Below are 21,846 nucleotides of genomic sequence, written 5' to 3'. Positions count from 1 at the left end.
GCAAATTAAGAACAAAAGTCTCAAGATACTACGTTAGCTCAGTTGGCTAAGGCATGATGTTAATCAGGATCATTATCATGAATTCCTACCTGGTACAAATCAGTTAACACTTTCACTAAACACAGATACTCATGCAAAGATGTCACAGCAGATGCATGAAAAGAAGAATGGATGGATGGATCAGGAGAACTGTGATCACCACTAATGGAGACACAACTCATGACACATCATCATGACTCATGATGTTCAATACAGAGAACTACAAAAAAACATTGAAAATGGCTATGCCTAAGCTTACCCATAAATGCAATACTTGCCAAAAAAAAAAAAAAAGAAGCAATCACTGAGTCTGAATGAAACTTAATCAGCGAAATTTCTACACGTGAAATCTTGCCAGTTAGCTCTACTTTACATGTGGTTGGAGGCTGTCTTGGTTATAGTGTACTACAGAGAGCAGTAAGACAGCTATAAGGAAGGAACTCCAGCAGGTCCCAAAATATCATTTGGAGGGCAAGGTGAGACAGATGTGGTATTTCGCAGCAGTTTTCGTCACTACCAGGAACACCACTGCCAATGTCACTGTTCTGCAGGTCACTTCTGGAGTCAGGGGTAAGAGTCAAAAAGCCAAAGAAGGAGCTACCCAGTTCTGCATCAGCCAGCGCCTTCAGAGGGACCAGAGAGAACCTCTCCCATTGGCTTTCCAACTACAAACTGACCTGAATCCAGACAGAAGGTCACATACTATGTGGTGTTCTGTCTGACCTAGTAGTAGACCAAAAGTTCTGAAAACCTTATCTACTGTAGGTTAAATAGATTGGTATATTTTAGACAAAAATCTAATGAGGGCTCAGAACCTCCTGAGACTGAATTTTTTTTTCTTTGTTGTAAGTTATATTTGGTTTTACAGATGGTTTAGAGGTCTATTCAGAATGTCTGTTAACTTAAGACATCTGCTATCTTAAGTTCAAGGAAGGCCATTTTGACTCCTCTCCAAATAAAACCCACATCCCTCCCACCAAAATACTAACAACAGCAGAAGTACTGTAAGTACACAAGAAGTAGGAAGCACTATAAACTCCCACTTAGTTTTTTAAACACAAAATTTTAAATACGAAGTGGATCTATAGAAATGTATATAATTACTCCAAACAGAAACAGTTATAACGTTAAAGTAGTAATTCTGTTACTTTATTTTTGAAAAATGGATGCTTCAAAGATTTCTTTGTTTCATCTGTTTGGTAGCTGGGCTTACACGTAAACATCTGCAAATAACTTTTAGGATTGAAAGGCAATGGAAAGAAACTGATAAAGTCAAACTCAAATCTGGCAAAAATGAATGTATACTACACTGTTTCAGGTACTGTTGTAGATATGATTTGCTTTCGGATTCACAGCAACAGACATTATTATCCCCATTCTGCAAGTAAGGCGGAAGCACAGAGATAACCCCAAGGTCACACCAGTGGATTCCATTCTTGCTCCAGAGCCCAAATTTTGACTCTCCAGACTCAAGGTACAGTCCAGTATCACTCATTTTGACAATCGAGTTCTGCTGGTTAACTACACTGCTAGATATCCTCATGAATAAAACCAATTATTAGATAAAAGATAAGTGACGTAAGAAGGCTCGTTGAACTAGGATCACAACTTATTCACCCTTAAAATTAAGAGACTAGACCAAACATATTTTGAGTCATTTTCCAGTTATAAAAATTTCAGACTAAGTAAAACATGCTGACATACAAAAATTACACCATGTTCTTTGCTATAATTGAATACTTGTCTGATGGTATAGACATAGGGCCCCCTGGACAAGTTTACTCGATGGTGAATGCATTTTACCTCTTTTCCACTGCCTTACCACTGTCCTGACACCCTGCCCATGTGACCACAAGCAGTATGTCCAAAGAGGACATTGGTAAGATAATAATAATAATAGAATTTGTAGTATTATCTTTATTTTTTGTCACTTTATTTATTATTATTATTATTATTATTTGTCTTTTTCTAGGGCCATATCCACAGCATATGGAGGTTCCCAGGCTAGGGGTCTAATCGGAGCTGAAGCTGATGGCCTAGGCCAGAGCCACAGCAATGCCAGATCCAAGCCACATCTGCAACCTACACCACAGCTCACGGTGACACCAGATCCTTAACCTACTGAGCAAGGCCAGGGATTGAACCTGCAACCTCATGGTTCCTTGTTGGATTTGTTAACCACTGAGCCATGACGGGAACTCCTGTAGTATAATTTAAAAAAAAAAAAATGATAGTCTCCAATTTGGTATATATTCTATCACCATCCTTCTAATTGTTAGTTGAGTTAAATTTCCTCTCTTAGACTGCTTTCAAAAGAAATGTCTCTGCTCCTAACACCATGTTTATCAAATGACTGCTCTGAACTCTCAGAGACAATAACATGACAGTGTAAAATTAACTTTTCTTTACCTAAAATTTACTTTTACAAAACTAACCTTAAGCTCAGCTTGGAAATCAGAAACAGAATTTGAAAGCTAGACGTACGCCACAACCTCAAAGGAAATGTTCAGTAAGTACCAATTCCTAGAAATACTCACAGTCCCCTTGGTCAGCTGCCAGTGCAGACCAGGCTGCCACCCGACTTCGAACATCCACTTGGGTCACAGTCCCAGGGGGCACAGGGGCGGGGGCTCTGGGTGGAGGTGGTATGCCAGGGTCTGCTTTGGAAATCATCCTAAAAAAGGTGAAAACAAACTGAATTTTTACCATCCTTGTTTCTCTTAACACATCAATTCTCTCAATTTTATGGTATTAGTTCTTCAACCTCAGGAAGAACTATGTCAAGGGGTAGAAAAAAACAAGAATTTCTTAACCACTCCATAATAAAAGCATGTAAAATATTAAAACATAGACCATTGGCAATTCAGCTAAAAACAGGTCACCTGTGATTTGCAATGGCTGTTAACCAACTAGTATCCTAATATCTATTTGTATTCCCTTAGGCCACCTTCTCTTAAAATGCCACTCATCATTCATGCGTTTCTATGACAACACAAGTGAGAAGAGCCATATCCGAGAAAGACTAGAATCACATGGAGAGAAAAGATACACACACATGTACTGACAAACTTGGGAAAGCAAATGAGCTGAGATTACAGGTTGTAACCTGCAAAATATAACAATAATACACCTTCACTGAAAATATATTTTTAATCTTTAGAGGAGAAAATGGCTTAAAAACCAACCAATTCTAGCCCTTAATTTCTTTTAATGTTTTTACCTCAGGACATCAGGCCGCCGCTTCTGTTTGCCTCCTTTACTGTCGCTGATTGCACTTTCAATATCTTCACTAATTAGGTTTGCCTGCAATGAAAGACAAGTTACCTAGGAGGTTATGGATTTTTTTTTTTTGTCATGATATATAGGTTAAAACAGAAAAAAGGTTTATGTTCCTTGTCTGAATCAATAAACGTCTTGATGTAAAAGAAAAGTGTTGAGTTTTGTTTTTTTTAATCTATTTTTAAAACATTACTCTTGCAGTTTTTTTAAGTGAACTTTGTAATAACAGGATTGGAAAACTGAAGGAATTTTCAAAGATTATTTAATACAGATTCTTTTAATTTAAAAAAAAAAGCTATACTTGCATGAAGGCAAAGAGAAAAAGGGATCTGCAAGTGCTGAAAGTATAATCACATGCTAAAAATGTAACTGGGTTAATACCTCTGCTTGAGAAGCCATGAAGGAATCAGAAGTACCTGCACATGGAGTGGCATTGTTCCTCCCTTGCTCATCCTTGTCATCCACTGGGCACCCACAAACCCAGGGGAACACGTCACCCACTTCCAGCTGCCCACCTCTCACTTGAAGACAAACCCCCACCATCATGGGAGGAATCCCAACACTCAAATGGTAGCTTTTCTGAAAACCCCTTTATTTTATCATTTCAGGTTAATAAAAATTAACTTGCAGAATTCCCTTGTGGTGCAGGAGTTAAGGATCAGCCTTGTCACTGAAGTGGCTTAGGTCACTGCTGTGGCATGGGTTTGATCCCTGGCCCAGGAATTTTCAAAGGCTTCAGGCAAGGCCCAAAAAAAAAAAAAATTAACTTTCTCTGATACTTTTGCAACAAGAACATTTGATTTGGTTTTTTTGGGAATCAATGTGAGATGAGCAGCTAAGAAGTTTGTGTAGTTTGCTTCTGAAGTTTATTTATAGCCAGTGATTATTACTGTATATCAGATTCTTGCTGGGATGTATTTATCTTCTATTTTTGTGCCTGCTTGTTCTCTGTAATCATGTATGTTTTTCTCAAAAAAAATTATATATATACATATATACTCTTTAACCATAAGCACAAGTAATCATAAAATTTTAGAACTGAGAGGACACTTAATGATCATCTAATCTGTTCTTGTTTTAATTAATGAAACTGTGGAATATTTATACGACAACTTGGCCTAGATCACATGGCTAGGTAAATGAAAGTACAAATGTATCCTAGTCCAGCTTCACTTCCATAACAACATCCTAGTTTCGGGAAGAATTACAAACATCATGTCAAAGGTTTTCTATTCTGTGGGAGAACAAAAGTGAAGATGCCTAGGAATCCTGAATTTCCTATGTGGGGGGCCCGGGTGGCTATAATTTAAGAAAAAATTGACCACAGAGTGGGCAGGAGCATTGCGTAAAGTCCCATGATAAAGAAACTTTAAAACTCAAAAGCAATGTTGCAAGATGGTCCATGTAAAAGAAACTACATACATTTTCAGAGCTAAATATTCACCTTAATACTTCCTGATTTAATAAATCTAACTTTGTAAAACTCTTAATACACTTTATGACTTTCAAAAGGCACTACAGGAGTTCCGGATGTAGCTCAGCAGAAACAGAACCCGACTATCCATGAGGATGCAGGTTTGATCCTTAGCCTTGCTCAGTGGGTTAAGGAACCAGCGTTGCCACAAGCTATGGTGTAGGTCGCAGACGCAGTTCAGATCTGGAATTGCTGTGGCTGTGGCACAGGCCAGCAGCTGCAGCTCCGATTAGACCCTAGTCTAGAAACTTCTATATGCTGCACCTGTGCCCCCCCCAAAAGGCACTACATAAAAGTCTGATGAATATTACATCAACAGGTTATCTACTGCTATGTTCTTTTCAAGTAAGATTTTTAGAATGTCATTTATTATATAAACTGAAATAAAAATTATAAAACACACTATTTACAGTCAATCTTAATTTATCAATCATATTCTAATGGCAAAGAATTACAGGAAAGATTAAGTGACACTTTATGTTCATCCCCAAGCCTTTCCTTACAAAATAAAAACTGCGTTTTTTATAAGACATGATCACAGTGATAAATCACTGCTTTGGCAAAGAGCCAATCGATTCAACCAAAAATGATTTCCCTTTTAGAGGAATCAACTCACGAAATAAAGATATTTAAGATTGAAGATAAATTCTAATGTCCAATAAAGCATCACGAATTATAATCATTTGAAAATTACAGTGTACTTTGAAATACAAATCTTCAGGATATGGCATATTATTACTGGTAATTAAATTGCACTCAACTATTTTCACATTATCACCTGGGGATTACATATCTTAAGCAATTATTCAAGTCACAAAATTAAGCAGTGACCCTTAAATTGATATCATGGAAAATGTCTAAGTGTTTCATCGTAATAATCCAAGCTCTGTGATCAGTGCAGAATAAAACAGGGTGGCATGATTATTTATTGTTTATGAAGCATGATTTTTGAAGACAATCTTTAATTATGTCTAAGTCCCTCAATGAAAAACTTAATACATTATCCACACCTTTTCACATAAAAAGAATGCATCTTATATTTTAAAATACTAGTCTACCTCCTCTTTATTTACTTAGCCTAGAAACACTAAGGATGACAGCGAGGTATTTGTTTCCCTCACAAAATCTTAAGAAACTACAAACCTAGTACCTACCAGTCATATGGTTGAAGTAGATAATCAAAAGCTGCCAGAATAACTACTTAAAGGGAAAGAAAAGTCACAATTCTTTTACCTTAATCTCATCACACTGGAAAAGATGAAGATCTGGCTTGTTCTGAGTTGGCTCTTTGCACACCAGGGCAAGGATTGAATCATAGTTACAGCAGTGCATCACAGCTTGGCAGTGCTGGATTGTGTTTAAAGGAAAATTCTCCAGTTCATTCTATAAAGTAAAAAAGGACTTGCCTTATTTTTCATTGTATATATAAAATCTATCCCACAAAGAGCTCTGGGCATTGTACCAATAACTTTTAAAGTGTGCAAATCACATTGAAAATGAATATCAATAAAATACAGTAAATAAATATGGAGGATGAATAGGTACAAGGAGGAAGCAAAGACACAAACCTGGGCTAACTGGTGGCTGGGAGAAAGAGAAACAAAAATGGAGATATTTAACAAAGGGATGTGGTTATGCTCTTAATAAACAGAAGAAACACTGAACTTAGCATTACTAATTTCCTAAGATTATGGGGTAGAGATGATGCCTTTAGAGCAAAAGAAGCAAAATGTCCACCAACAAAGGAATGGATAAGGAAGATGTGGAATATATACAATGGAATATTACTCAGCCATAAAAGAATGAAATAATGCCATTTGTAGCAACATGGGTGGACCTAGAGATTATCATACTAAGTGAAGTAAACCAGACAAATATCATATGACATCATTTATATGTAGAATCTAAAAAAATGATACAAATGAACTTACGTAGAAAACGGAAACAGACTCACAGACTTTGAAAACAAACCTATGGTTACCAAAGGGGAAGGGCTGGGGAGAAGGGAGGATTGGAAGCTTGGGATGGCACACGCACGCTACGGTATATGGAATGGATGGTCAATGGGGTCCTGCTGTATAGCACAGGGAACTCTACTCAAGATTCAGTGATAACCTATATGGGAATGGATAGGTATATACGCATAATTGAATCACTTTACGGCAGAAATTAAGACAACTTTGTATCAACTATAGTTTAATGAAAAAATTTTTAAAAAGAGCAAAATAGGTAAACTGAGGCTTCTTTCCAAAATTATTCACCATCTTACCTGGTATTCTTTTCCCTGTGGCTATGTAGCCTAGGACTTTTTTTCACTTTATTATAGAGTCATATGCTTAGTTTCTACCTTCAGTTAATCACAAACATTAGGCTAAGAATAATACATCATTTGTATACTTTTTATTTCAGTGAATCTCTCAAGTGAAAAAATTCATTATATAAAATTTTCTAAAGGATGCCCACTCTCATGACTTTTATTAAACACAGTATGGGAAGTCCTAGCTACAGCAATAAGACAAACAAAAGAAATAAAAGGTATCCAAATTGGAAGAGAAGAGGTAAAATTGTCACTGTATGCAGATGACATGATACTACATAGAAAACCCTAAGGACTCAACCCAAAAAGTACTCAAACTGATCAACGAATTCAGCAAAGTAGCTGGATACAAGATTAACATTCAGAAATCAGTCGCATTTCTGTATACTAACAATGAAATTCTTCAAAATGATTAAGATACTTGGTTTATGAAAGTGAATACTCTTGGAGTTCCCTTCGTGGCTCAGAGGTTAATGAACCCGACTAGTACCATGAGGATGCAGGTTCGATCCCTGGCCTCGCCCAGTGGGTTAAGGACCTGGTGTTGGCGAGATGTGGTATAGGATGTGGCTCAGATCCCATGCTGCTATGGCTGTGGCACAGCAGTTGTAGCTCCAATTGGACCCCTAGCCTGGGAAATTCCATATGCCTCATGTGTGGCCCTAAAAAACAAAACAAAACAAAAAAACAAAAAAAGAGAAAGTGAATACTCTCTAACCTATAAAGGGTCATGTAAATAAGATACAGATAGATTACATAGTTACTTCTTAAACAAAGGAAATTTCTGTTCATAATAATAAAGAATTCTTTATTTAATGAGATATATTTAAGGTGCTTATCCTAATACTAATGGCTTTGTACAAATAGCAAGGGGTGTCATGATGTAATTGATGGGAGAAAATATAGATTCTTTTAAAGTAAACAAAATACAATATCCTTGAAACTGGGGCATAAAAAACAATAACTTTTATTACATATAGCATATAAATATATATGTGTGTCTATATGTGTGTATATATATGTTAATTCTAAGTCCTGATTCCCTGGGACCCAACACTGTAAGTTAATTCTAAGTCCTGATTCCCTGGGACCCAACAAAGATAATTTAAAAGTGCAGGTCCCCTATACACAGAAATTGGCATGATACTGTAAATCAACTATATTTTAATTAAAAATTTTTTAAATGCAGCTTCTATTAACATAGAATATAATTTCTGAGCCATATCAGAGAGATAATAAATTTTCTTTCTTTGCAAAAGTCAAATCTCCCTTCTCTATAATTTCCTGAAACTATGGGCATTAGAGAAACTCTCAGTTGCTATCCTCTCACAGAATACAATGAATGAGACAAAAGAAAGGGGAAATTTTACTCCGACTCCTATCAGAATACTTTAATATGACAACAGCTGTTTTCTATCTTAGCAACTCAAAGGCTTATGAGATGATGGGGCTCAGAAAAGTCATCTTTTAAGACTTCTAGCATCTTACCTGCCGGTGGCTTGAGAAAGAAAGGTGCCCGGTGTTGGCCTGGTGGAAAGTTAATGCACATACAGACCCCTTCATCCCAGTTCAGTCACTGGGATTCAGATTCTATCACTCGGATATGGTTTGCCCTAGCTTATAATTCAAGCATGTCATAAAGAATAGTGCCCCACTGGGGCCTTATTTTAGCACTATGTATTTTTTCCCTCACTTCTTCCATCTCATCATGTAGTATTTTTTTTAAAAATCACATCCTTCTATCTCTAGTTTATAAAAACATGATTTTGCATGCATAAAGCATATACAGTATGTTGTTTTTTCCTTCAAAATCACAGACAAGAATATTTTACTTTGTTAAATTTTCACCCATTGGGAGCTCCCTTCATGGCTCAGCAGTTAACGAATCCAACTGGGATCCATGAGGATGAGGGTTCAATCCCTGGCCTTGTTCAGTGGGTTAAGGATCTGGCATTGCCATGAGCTGTGGTGTAGGTTGCAGATGTGGCTCGGATCTGGCGTTGCTGTGGCTGTGGCATAGGCTGGCAGCTACATCTCTGATTTAACCCCTAGCCTGGGAACCTCCATATGCCACAGGTGAGGCCCTAAAAAGCAAAAAAAAGAACAAAAAAATTCACCCGTTTTCAAAAAATCTGACCTAACTGTAAACATAGGCATTTGCAGAACTTTCTTGAAAATAAAACCGTACAAATATTTTTATTATTTTTTAAATAGTTATTTCCCCAATACAATTTTTTTTCCTACTGTACAGCATGGTGACCCAGTTACACATCATGTACACATTCTATTTTCGCCCATTATCATGCTCCATCATAAGTGACTAGACACAGTTCCCAGTGCTACAAAGCAGGATCTCATTGCTAATCCATTCCAACGGCAATAGTTGTATCTATTAACCCTAAGCTCCCCAACCACCCCACTCCCTCCCCCTCCCCCTTGGCAACCACAAGTCTATTCTGCAAGTCCATGATTTTCTTTTCTGTGGAAAGGTACATTTGTGTCTTATATTAGATTCCACACATACGTGATAGCATAATTTTTTCAAACTTGCCTTTGATTCTAAATCAATCAGGCTCACAGCTCGCTCGTCCACTTGAATAATCATATCTTGAGTCCATACTTTGCCCTTGGCGTCAAGCAATTTCAGCTTCCTTATTCCATCATCAACAGTTATCATAGCATCTTTCCGATCCAGAACAAAGGTGGTCAAGTGCTTGGGATTGGCGAAAAGAAAAAATATTCATAACATACACAGTCTCTCAGGAAACATTTTCCTCAAAACAGCCAAGTTAACCTAACTGAAGTCAGCTAATAGAGAGGGGAGAGACAAATACAAGGTGCTCTAGAACCTTGTGGTTTTCTTACTGGGATGATAACATTAAACAATGCCTGGAATCATAAAATACCTAAATCTATTTAATACTGAGCCCTCTGGAACTACATCAACATGACAAAAAACCAAACTCTAAACAGCTTAAATAACATTCCCTTTAATCCATTTCATTCCATTTTGGTTATTTAAAGGCTAAACAATAGAAGGCAATCGACATGGCAGCTTGAAAACTACAGACATTGCTAATTGAGAGCAGCAACAGCAATTCCAGTTTGTAACAACTGTCAGACTTTTCACTCTACTGAATCAAAACTGGTTAAATTTAATTAAGCATGCTTGAGGAGGTAGAAAACTGAAAATAAGAACAATTTTAAAACTACTCCCTACTTAAATATTTTCTATTGTAAGCAAAGGTCACCTAAATCGACTCCAATTAAGAGCAAATATCAGAAGAGAGAGCAATAGAGGAAAAGCCTCTGTCCTGTTGTTAACCAAAATAAGGCTAACAATGATAAATGAGTGGTTTGATTTATTCTCTATCAAAAGATTGATACTTTTACGCTTAACATCTATTTTTATTTTTAAAAAATTTATTTATTTATTTATTTATTTTTGGCTTTTTTGCTTTCTAGGGCTGTGCCCGAGGCATATGGAGGTTCCCAGGCTAGGGGTCCAATCAGAGCTATAGCCGCTGGCCTACGCCACAGGCCACAGCAACACAGGATCCGAGCTGTGTCTTCGACCTACACCACAGCTCAAGGCAACACTATATCCTTAACCCACTGAGCGAGGCCAGAGATTGAACCCGCAGCCCCACTTATTAGTCAGATTCATTTCCGCTGAGCCACAACAGGAACTCCGCATAAAAAAGATTTAAAAGAAAAAGGTCAGCACAGCTTACAACACCATAGAAATGAACCAAAACATAATTTTGATTTTACTACCAATTTTTATGTCCCTCAAACATCACTGTAAATTTGAGCAAACATCAAAGCATCTTACTTCAACACGGTACTGGGATATATCTGACACACTGCTGACACTGTCCCGTGCATAATTCTTCCTCTGTTCTGAAAAAGAAGTTTAAAAAGCCATTATTTACCCACTACTAGGCTGAAGTTCATACACCAGTGTTCTGTGCCATCTCTAAAACTAGTCTATCTCATATATAAGTACAGTAGCCAAGTCACCATTGCATGATGTATCTGAGAATACTCATTATTCATATTAAATGAAAAAGCCATGAGAAAGCTGAAATGATATGTGAGAATACTGTGACCCAAAATAAATGTTTAGAATCCCAAAGATTAAGATGATGATTAACGTCAGAAAGAAATTTGTCTAAAGATTTTATTAATCAGGAGTTCCCATCGTGGCACAGTGGTTAACGAATCCGACTAGGAACCATGAGGTTGAGGGTTCGATCCCCGCCCTCGCTCAGTGGGTTAACGATCCGGCGTTGCCGTGAGCTGTGGTGTAGGTTGCAGACGCGGCTCGGATCCCACGTTGCTGTGGCTCTGGCATAGGCTGGTGGCTACAGCTCCAATTCGACCCCTAGCCTGGGAACCTCCACATGCCGTGGGAGCGGCCCAAGAAATAGCAAAAAGACAAAAAAAAAAAAAAAGATTTTATTAATCAGGTACCTCTCGTTTGGCAAAAAAAAAAAAAAGTAAAAACTGGCTAATAAATTTCATCTTTTTAATGCACTGAAAACCAAATGGAACTGTGGAATCTGTCACAGATACTGTATATGAGTTAGACTACGTTATTAAAGTAATAGACACTGCGAGGAACATCTTTCACCACATCCACACTATGGAGAATGTTAGAGAAGATTCAAACTCATTGCCATTAAACTTTAACAACTTTCACACTTCTATGGAACACACACATGTGATACTCAGAATTGCAGATATTAGCTGTTAGAAAAAAATAAGAAAGTTAGGTAGAAAGTCACTGCATCAAACTGTTTAAAAAGCAAAAAGCAACCTTGTTCTTCTTTTGTAAAATGCTGCAAAACCAAAATAAAATATGAAATACGTGAAGGTAATAATATTTGAGATCTGTTACATTTGTAAATTTGTAGGTGCCCTATTTTTTTTCTAAAGCAGAATGCTATGGTGAAAAGAACTCTGAGACCCAGAAGGGCTTTGATTCTAGCTTTGGCTCTGTCACTAAGTAGGGTACTGAATTTTGCAAACTCTGGGTCTCAGTACCCTTATTGTAAGATAAAAGGGTTAAATACATCAAACTTCAAGAGTCCTACAGTACTAAAATTCTCTGTCTCAGTATCTCTCTGTGTGTCTCTGCCTCTGTCTCTCTGTCTCTCTTGCATGCACACTTTAGTTTTCCAAATAACCGACTTTTTGCCTAATGCAAACCTATTTCTTTAAGGTAACAGAGAAACTTTTAGATCTTCCTATGACAACAGAAGTTGAAAAGCTCTGCTGAACATAAAAGCAAAACAAGGACAAATATAAAAAGCACACATACAAACTCAGAATGTTAACACAGAATTTTTTAAAATTTTGACAAAATTTTGTTTCACGATATCTATGAAAGTTGTGATCTTTTTATTTACATTTATCTTAAAGCTTCAGAGAAAATATAAATATGCCTGATATTACATCACTCTGATATTATTCCAGTATATTCTATTTTTGCTTTTGCAGCATTAAAGTTACTTAATAAAAACAGACACACTACAGAGTTCAGTATCTGCTACCTTTCTTTTTTTGTTTCGATGATGATCTGAAGAAGTATGATCCATCTGGTCCTACCAAGACAATGTGATCAAAAAGAAATATCTAGTTTCACCTTAAATTTTCTACTCTAATATGACAAAACATAAACCTTAATTTACTTTTAAAAAGTGAACAAGCATATTTTTTTCTGATTATTAGCTGAAGATCAGTCAATGTGAGATACCAACAAATGGATAATTAGTCTTGGAAAAACCATTATAACTTTTAAAATATAAGACATAACTCAGGGACATCCTTGAGAAAAGCACTTTTAGAACTAATCAATATTTCAGAATCACTGGTTCATTATACTCTAACATAATTTTCCAGGGATGACTCGGAACATGAGGGTAGTTCTGTTTCCTTTGGTCTGGCCTGAAGATAGTAAAAGAAATGACAGTGGTTGCCATGGTTTCCAGTTCTGACATGATAACGACAGGATGCTCAAATGCTTGACTGAATCTTTCAGATAACTGATTGGCAAACGCTGTTGAGGGTCAAGAATATTGTATGTTTTGTAATTAAATATTCTCATCATGAATTAGTAAGGCTTTGTTTCCCTAAATTTCCTAACACATTTCCTAAGTTTCTCAACCCCACAGAAATATAATTTACAGAAGTAGAAAAACACTATTTGATAGTATTCATAAACAGTATGATGTCCACTGATTACTCTGTTTGCCTAAAAGATAGGCTACCATTTCTAATGCTCCAAATTAAGAATCCATTTCAGGAATTCCTAAGCTCTTTCTCTCTGATGTTACACAATGAATGAGATGTATGGGTTACGAAAACTTGCCTTTTAAAGATATCAAAAATACAGGAGTTCCCATGGTGGCTCAGTGGTTAAGGAACCTGACTAGCATCCATGAAGACATAGGTTCTATCCCTGGCCTCGATCAGGGGGGCAAGGATCCAGTGTTGCCGTGAGCTGTAGTGCAGGTCGCAGACGCGGCCGGATCTGGGCTTTGCTGTGACCCTAGTATAGGCCAGAGGCTACAGCTCTGATTGGACCCCTAGCCTGGGAACTTTTTATGCTGCAGGTGCTGCCCTAAAAAGACAAAAGACGAAAAAAAAATCTGAAAAATATAAAAATGCCATAAAATAAATAAACTAATAGTTCCAGTGATTTAAGTCAATGACTAAATAAAGATTAATATTAACATTGTAATAGGAAATTTTGAAAGAGGACTCCTCAAAAGACATGTATAGTACATTTATTTTTTAAGAAAATCATATGTACTGTCAAGTACACCTGTAAATAGTAGTTATGCTCCTAAGCCTAAAAAATCTCACCAAAGCCTTTAAATATGTGAAAAGCCTAAATAAAATAGTCTCCATGATATTTAAGATAAAGTCTCTCCTGACCTTCACCACTTTCTTGAACAATGAAAACCTTTCTACAACCTTCGCCACACATTAGAATGCACTATAAAAATGACTGCCCTTCCCCCCCCCCCGCCACACATTTTAATGTAATTGGTCTAGGATGCAGTCTGGGCATTGGGATTTGTAAAAGCTCCCCAGGCAAATCTAATGTGCAGCCAAGGCTGGAAACTACTGTTCCAAAATCTCTGCAAATGCCAACTCACTTACCACATCTTATCTCTTTAAATTGAAATTTTCTTCTTTCCAGATTAAGAGGGTAAATCATGGTCAAAGAGTCTGTCTCTCTCAGTCAATTAGAGCTAGGAACAAACTTTATGTGACTGTAGTACCACTGATTGTATTTCCCTGTTTTTCTTAGTAACTTTCATCCCATGGATCAGAACCATACAAACCCAAAGAGACAGATTTAGGTGAATTCAGTAGCCAAAGATGAAAATCCTTTACACATCATTTTAGCATTACGAATTGATATGCTGCTGCAAAAACTGATATTTTACTTCTTGATCAGGAACATAAACTTAGGTTGCAAATGAACTTTGGGTGGTTATGATATATCAGTGTAAGTTCATCAACTGTAACAGAAGTGGTGGGGGCTGTTGATAGCGGAGGAGGCTAGGCTGTGGGGCTATATGGGAAATCTTTGTACCTTCTCCTCAGTTTTGCTGTGTGCTAAAACCGATCCCCTGAAAAGTCTCAAATTTTTAAAATTAGGTTCCATTTAACTCTCCAAGGAGTCCAGTGACAACTATAACAACATGCAAGTCTCAGTATTTAAACCTAATTCCTGTTTGCCTATATTGCCACTTATGCATAAGAGAACAAACTTTGAAACAGCTAATATTCAGAAAATTGTTATTTTTTTCTTTCTCTGAAAACAAAGCATTGCTTAGAAAGTTAAGGATTTGGTTACTTTAAAAATGTGGAGTTGCTATTGTGGCTCAGTGGGTTAAGAACCCAACACAGTGTCCGTGAGGATGCAGGTTTGAACCCAGGCCTTGCTCAGCAAGCGGCAGTGTAGGTTGTAGATACAGCTTGGATCCAGTCTTGCTGTGGCTGTGGTGTAGGCTGGCAGATGCAGCTCCAGTTCAACCCCTAGCCTGGGAACTTCCATATGCCACAGGTGTGGTCCTAAAAAGAAAGAAAGAAAAAAAAAAGTAACATAAAAGCAGCTGCCAGGTATTCCTCTCTCTAAATAAAACAATGGGCTACAGTTCAGATTACTGCACACTTAAAAAAACTTTCAACCACAGTAAAAGACAATTCTTTTCCCACTATTTTAGTGTATAATTTCCATGGAGGAGAGGTGGATTAGTGGGAATTAGTGAGAAGCACTGAGTAATAATTACAAGCTCTCATTTTCTAGGTAACTATAATCACAGATTGACAAATCAGTATCTGAACAAGATAACTTTCTAAAAACAAGTCATTTTTACAAAGCTATATTATTTAAGAATCACTTTTCCTGGCTAACCCAATAATCCATTAAAATAGTTTATCCCCTGAGAAGAAAAGCAGCTACAAAACTTTCAGATCAGGTGGGAAAATCGCCAAGCTGTCTTTTTGAGGACATGCACTGACACACTCTATGAAGCTAAATTTTGAGTCTTAACATCGCCCAACCTCCTGATAATATATAATTGTGGGGCTTTTACTTCTTAAGAATTTCAAAAAATGTTGGACTTCCCATTGTGGCTCAGTGGGTTACGAACCCAACTAGTATCCATGAGGATGCATGTTCTATCCCTGGCCTCGTTCAGTGGGTTAGGGACCAGGCATTGCCTTGAGCTGTGGTGTAGATCACAGATGCAACTTGGATCCCACATTGCTGTGGCAGTGGCATAGGCCAGTTGCTGAACCTCCAATTCAACCCCTAGCCTGGGAACTGGCATATATCACAGGTGTGGCCATAAAAAAAAAAAAAAAAAAGAATACCAAAAAATTTTTTTCTTAAACTGTTTAATTTTTTCCAAGTAAATTATACCTTGTAAATAATGAGGATGGAGATAAGAGAAGTGGGTTTTTTAACCCTTCATGCCCCCTGAATTTGTAAGAGCTTGCCTGAGCTTCCAATTCTGACAATTAAACAGAGAAACTAGTCCCAAACCAAGATGAGGAGACTAAAAGGGACAGAAAGAAAAAGAAAGATAAGTAAAAAAAAGAAAGGAAAATATGTGGGGTATATATCTATTAAGAAAAGTGCTATACTTAGGAATATTGCTCTGGGAAAGCTGAGTCGGGCACCATGTAAAAATACAGGCAAGTTTAGAGTCAAGTTAATTGTACAGAAGTGGACTATACAGATTATAGATTACTTAAAGTCACTTCTTAGCAGTACCTCCCCAAGAAAAAAGAAAAGCAAGGAAAACACAAATGTATTTTCCTACTAGTGCACATCACAAAAATGTCCAAACTCAAGGTCAAGTGAGACTTGAGTGTGTGCCTGTCTTCCCTATTTATCCTTTACTATTTGGCCTCCCAGCAGTACTAAAAATGTTGGGAATGACAACCTATATGGGTGACTTGGTGAAACTTGTGTTTTTCTGGATAGGGTAACTTTAAACAGATGATTATTTATGGTAAATGATCATGTTCCAAATATATCAATATCAAATTTAAAGGTAAGCTACCTTCCTAGGAAGTTCAGCTATTCAGAACACAACAAAGAACCCCTGCTTAAATAAAATAAGCCCTCTGAGTAGGAGATGGAGCTGTCACATTTCATTAGATAGGCTCTGATGGAAAGTACCCTCTATTCCCCACCCAGAACCTCATTACTAACAAGCCCATCCAGATCAGAAGCAATGCTAGAAACAGGCAGGTTAACAACAGGGAAAGTTTATAAGGGGTTATTAAAATCACTTGCGACTCAGCCACATGGGGAAACAAACAAACAAACAAAAACAAACTAGCCTCAACTATCCCAAAGGGGAAAGGTTCTCAATGATTTGGTGTAAAGGTAGGGAATGCAGCCTGTGAACCCATCACAGTACACAAGCTAGTGTGCGCACTGGGTCTCTGAGTCCTGGATGAGAGCTTACAGGAGCCACGCCCCCACAGAAGGAAGTGTTTAATGTTTTTTACAAGTATTTCCCTTACAATCAATTTCAAAGCTCAAAGACTTTGACAAGCAGACTAGCCAGAAAAAAATCAAATAAAACTGTCAAGTCCCTGTTAACAGCAGCCAAATGAAATGTTACTGTCATGAGATCAGAAAAGAAAGGCACTGTAGAAGACAGAAATTAATATTCAGTTCCTACTTATACTCCCAAGGACTTCAGTGACACACAGCCTCTCACATACTGGCTTTGAAATTTCTTATAAAATAATAAAGAAAAGACAATATAGGGTTATTAAAACTGCAGCATATTTTAACCACGTTCCTTGAGCAAATGAACAGATATCCAAAGGAAGCACATTTACTGTCATAATTGTATAGTTCACTTTTACAGGATTTATTTTATTTTATTTTATTTTATTGTCTTTACTAGGGCTGCACCCGTGGCATATGGAGGTTCCCAGGCTAGGGGTCTAATCGGAGCTGTAGCTGCCAGCCTACACCACAGCCACAGCAACGCAGGATCCGAGCCGCGTCTGCAACCTACACCACAGCTCACGGCAAAGCCGGATCCTTAACCCACTGAGCAAGGCCAGGGATTGAACACACAACCTCATGGTTCCTAGTCGGATTCGTTAACCACTGCGCCATGATGGGAACTCCAACAGGATTTATTTAAAAAATAGTTCTAGTAATATCTGGAACATAAGCTTAAAAAATATATGCTGAAGATTACCAGTTGATCCTGCCAAAGTATTACTCACTTGATTAATCATTTAGAGGTAACATGAAAATATTAAATTTGAGGGCCTTGATAAATCTCAGGACCCAGGACAAAAAGTGACTCTCTTACACCTTTCCTCACTGCCATGATAGCCTCATTACTTCTATTTTCTTATATAAACTTATCACAAAATTCTTATCATTTCTTTTTTATAGTTGAGGAACCTGGGGCCAATAGAAGAAATCATTTGCTCAAAAGGGAATCCCTTCCGTAGAAGTTCTGTGATTCAGCCACAGATCACTTGGCTTCCAAAACCCATGCACTACCTCTCTGAGCATGATGCTGAAACAGTCTGGATGGTACATTACGGTGTCAAGTGGAAAGGCGTTCTCATAAAAAAGCCCAAGCTGCATGAAACTCCTGATGCAATATCTAGCTGGTGGTTGGTATATTAAAAACAGTGGGCATGACTGCAAAACTTCTAATCCAGTAGACTAGATAATACCCTCATATCCCAAAGAAGTCCACGTACCACCCATGAAAACAAAGGAATTCTGGAAAGATTTATTCAACTGGTTTAGTCATGGTGAAAGGAGAACTCTTAAAGAAGATGCATACATTGTAACAAAATAAATATTTCAAATCTCTCCTTTACCAACTTTCTAGTTACAAAAGGAAAGTTAAAACTATGCAGATTGGGGGAGTTCCCATCATGGCTCAGAGGCAACAAACCTGACTAGTATCCATGAGGGTGCAGGTTTGATCCCTGGCCCCACTCAGTGGGTTAAGGATCCGGGTTGCCATGAGCTATGGTGTAGGTCACAGACATGGCTCAGATACTGCATTTTGGCTGTGGAATAGGCCAGTAGGTACATCTCTGATTCGACCCCTAGCCTGGGAACTTCCATATGCCACAGGTGTAGCCCTAAAAAAAAAAAAAAAATTAAGGCTAAATAAATAAACTATGCCAATTGGGAAGCTAAACACTCCCAGTATTAACTAAATGGAGTTAAAACTTGAACTAGAATGGATTTATTCCAAAGGTTTATTCAAAACCTGAATGTATTTCTCCACTGTCATCCATCTATCTAATCATTCATTCCATGGACATTTACTGGGAGCCCTAAAGAGAAAGCATGTGTGTGTGTGTGTGTGTGTGTGTGTGTGTGTGTGTGTGTGTGTACAGTGTTTTAGGAGGGAGGGGTGAATATTAGATACAAGGAGGAAGGAAACATTATCTGTGACTTCAAGGAACTTAAAACCCTCAGACTTGTCAGCCCAACACACTGCTGAGTCTCTCTTCTCTATAAATCCTCTTGGATTTGCCCCTTTCAACCCTTCTATATATATCCTCTGTTTTACCTACACATCGTTCATTTTTGTCATACTACACAAGATTTACTGTTATATTTTCTTACAGTCAAGATTTTTAAAGTTATGTGACTTTGTCAAGTTAACCTCACTTTAAAAAGGAGCCTCAGCTTGCTTTATATGTAAAAAGGGGGAAATAAAAATTTACTGCTTAAAACCTAAAGATTCAATTCTTCGATCTATGACTTTATGAAATTGCCCCTAACACAAAATAAATATTAAAATATGCAGGTGAGTCCTATTTTTTAAATTCCTTATTCCTTTGTTAGCTCTCTGAAAATAGACTTTTGGATCCATGGTATTTGTGAGATGATTAATCCTCTTTCTCCTTAACGAAATCTTTGGGCTATTATTTAGAGCTGACTTACCCAAATTATTTAGGTCTCTGATTCACTCCTTTCATCCATAATCATCAAATTCATCCTCAACTACTATCAGAGTGACCCAAGACAAATATGACCTATTATTCACCTGATTAAAACAGTTTAATGGACAGTTGTTCCCTGCAAAGAAGGTCCAAATGCTTTTCATATGCTTTTTCCTAATGTGGTCTATGTTTATTTTTCCAATCGTATTTCCTGATGCACCGCCTTGAACCCTCCAGTGAAATGCAACTATCTGTAATCTCGTTGACTCATCATATTCATTCTACAAGTATTTACTGAGCATAAGTTATATATTAGTCACTATGCTAAGTTTAGGGAATCTGTGGCCCATCTTCACAGAGCTTACAGAAGGGTTCATACAGCTGCTTATAACCTTCCAGCACCTGCCCCCCCCCCCCGCCAAATGCCTAGAGATTTTTAGAGTTGAATCTCTCTACGAAAGCACTTAAAAAGGGTTCATATAACTGTTTTCAGCACCTTCCAGTGCTCCACCCCCACCCCCAGCAAATGCCTAGAGAACTTCAGAGTTGAACCTCTCTATGAAATCCCTCCTGCCTATCTCCCCAGCCGACTTAGAAGCGCTGACCTTACCCCCACCATCACCATCTGAGCTAATTCAGCACTTTATCACAACTCATGCACCAGTCTACCTCACCAAGACAGTGCACAAGCAATGACCATTTCTTATTCATCTCTGAAATGAATGAAGGACTGAGAAATAAAGACTCTGAAGATCATGGCCCAGCACACGGAAGCACTTAATAAGTATCCGTCTAGAAATAAAAGACCAAAGGAATTGACCATTTTATTTGGGGATGGGGGGAATATCCCTTTTCAGTTTCTTCAAGTCATTTTCTAGAGCGAAAGTCCCTTAAAGTCAAGGACCACATATTACTGTTCTGGGCACAAACTAATCACACAACAAGTATTTATTGAATATATTCTCTAGATCTGCAACACACATTGACTGGGCCACGGTAAGAATGTCACAATATTGTTCTCAAGAGAATTGAAACCAATGCTAATCAGATTGCAAGGCCACAAAAAAATGTATCCAGGTATGGCATAAAATCCATTTTATGAACATACAATTTGAGTCTGAAAGTCTAGTCACTGGATATATAAGCAGAAACAGAATCATGAAACCTCAGAATGAGTCATTCTTACCACAGCCAAGATGTTGTATATCTTGATGACGTAAAAAGAAAAGAATTCCAAATTTATGCTATTGGTTCCTATGGTAGATAATTACAACAACAACAAATATATACAGTGTTTTTTGCTTTCCAGGCACTGTTCTAAGCATTTTATATGTACTAACTCATTAAATTCTCACATCAACCCTATGAGATATCCCCATTATACAGATAAACAAAATGAGGGACAGAAAGGTAATTTGCTCAAGATCATTGGACTAATAAATGGTAGAACTGGATTTGAACCCAGAATGTCCAGTTCCAGAGTCTTTGCTCTTAACCACAACATTAGTCTCATTCTTTATTGCTATAAAATAATAAAAGGCCATACAGACACTGTGAAAGCAAATGCCTTCCTAAACATAATGTAGGATATTTCAGAGCTCTTAACTTCTTTGAAATACTGACTTCTATTTTATACCTGAAGCTTAAAAAATATTATTTATAAGTGAGACAATAGAGGGAAGAAAATGAAAGTTAAGAGAGATCAGAAAGAAATTGTATAAGGGCTGCTGATCATACTACAATACTACCCAACAGTTTCAAGAGCTATAAGGAAGAACTCCTGTCAACTGTCAGTTCATAATCAACTCAATCAGTCATGAAGAACAACAAAACATATCTTATATAATTAGATGGGAAAATCCACCTACGATACTTTTTAGAAAGTACTGAATCCATTTGACCTGTAGTTTTAAATTGTACGACAGCCAGCAGAGGTCATGGCTTTGGTAATGTCCGCAAAAAAATTCTTTTTAAAATAATCCTTATCTATCAATCACTACTTCATTCCCAATACTATAAACAAGGTGTGGATTCAAACTATGATTTTGAAATTGTAATTTGTAAAAAACGGTTAGAAATAGAATTATACACCATCAAATACACAAACATACCATAGAGGGCCTTTGCACTTGTTCTTGAATTGTGTTCTCTGTTCATGGAAAAGGTAGGTGATGATCCGTAGCCACTGTAATAAAAAAAATTATTGGGCTGAGTTAAAGTCCAAAGTATTCAATAAACAGTCAAAACTACAAAT

General features: G+C 37.3%; 1 protein-coding gene across 3 annotated transcripts in view; it reads right to left on the bottom strand.

Annotated features, from left to right (window-relative positions):
* Nucleotides 1–21,846, bottom strand: part of EPS8 (epidermal growth factor receptor pathway substrate 8) — a 187,444-nt gene that overhangs the window by 47,183 nt on the left and 118,415 nt on the right. For all 3 annotated transcript variants that reach the window (XM_047787478.1, XM_047787477.1, XM_047787479.1), the window contains exons 3-8: nt 21,704–21,777; nt 10,945–11,012; nt 9,661–9,822; nt 6,026–6,175; nt 3,260–3,342; nt 2,577–2,713 (exon numbers count right to left, since the gene is read on the bottom strand). In XM_047787478.1, the coding sequence (XP_047643434.1) occupies nt 2,577–2,713; nt 3,260–3,342; nt 6,026–6,175; nt 9,661–9,822; nt 10,945–11,012; nt 21,704–21,777 (674 nt within the window). The remainder of the gene's footprint in view (nt 1–2,576; nt 2,714–3,259; nt 3,343–6,025; nt 6,176–9,660; nt 9,823–10,944; nt 11,013–21,703; nt 21,778–21,846) is intronic.

This window comes from Phacochoerus africanus, chromosome 7 (assembly GCF_016906955.1).
Source record: "Phacochoerus africanus isolate WHEZ1 chromosome 7, ROS_Pafr_v1, whole genome shotgun sequence".
Taxonomy (NCBI): Eukaryota; Metazoa; Chordata; class Mammalia; order Artiodactyla; family Suidae; genus Phacochoerus; species Phacochoerus africanus.
Note: the sequence above shows the minus strand (reverse complement) of the source record. Positions and strands in the feature narration are given on the sequence as shown.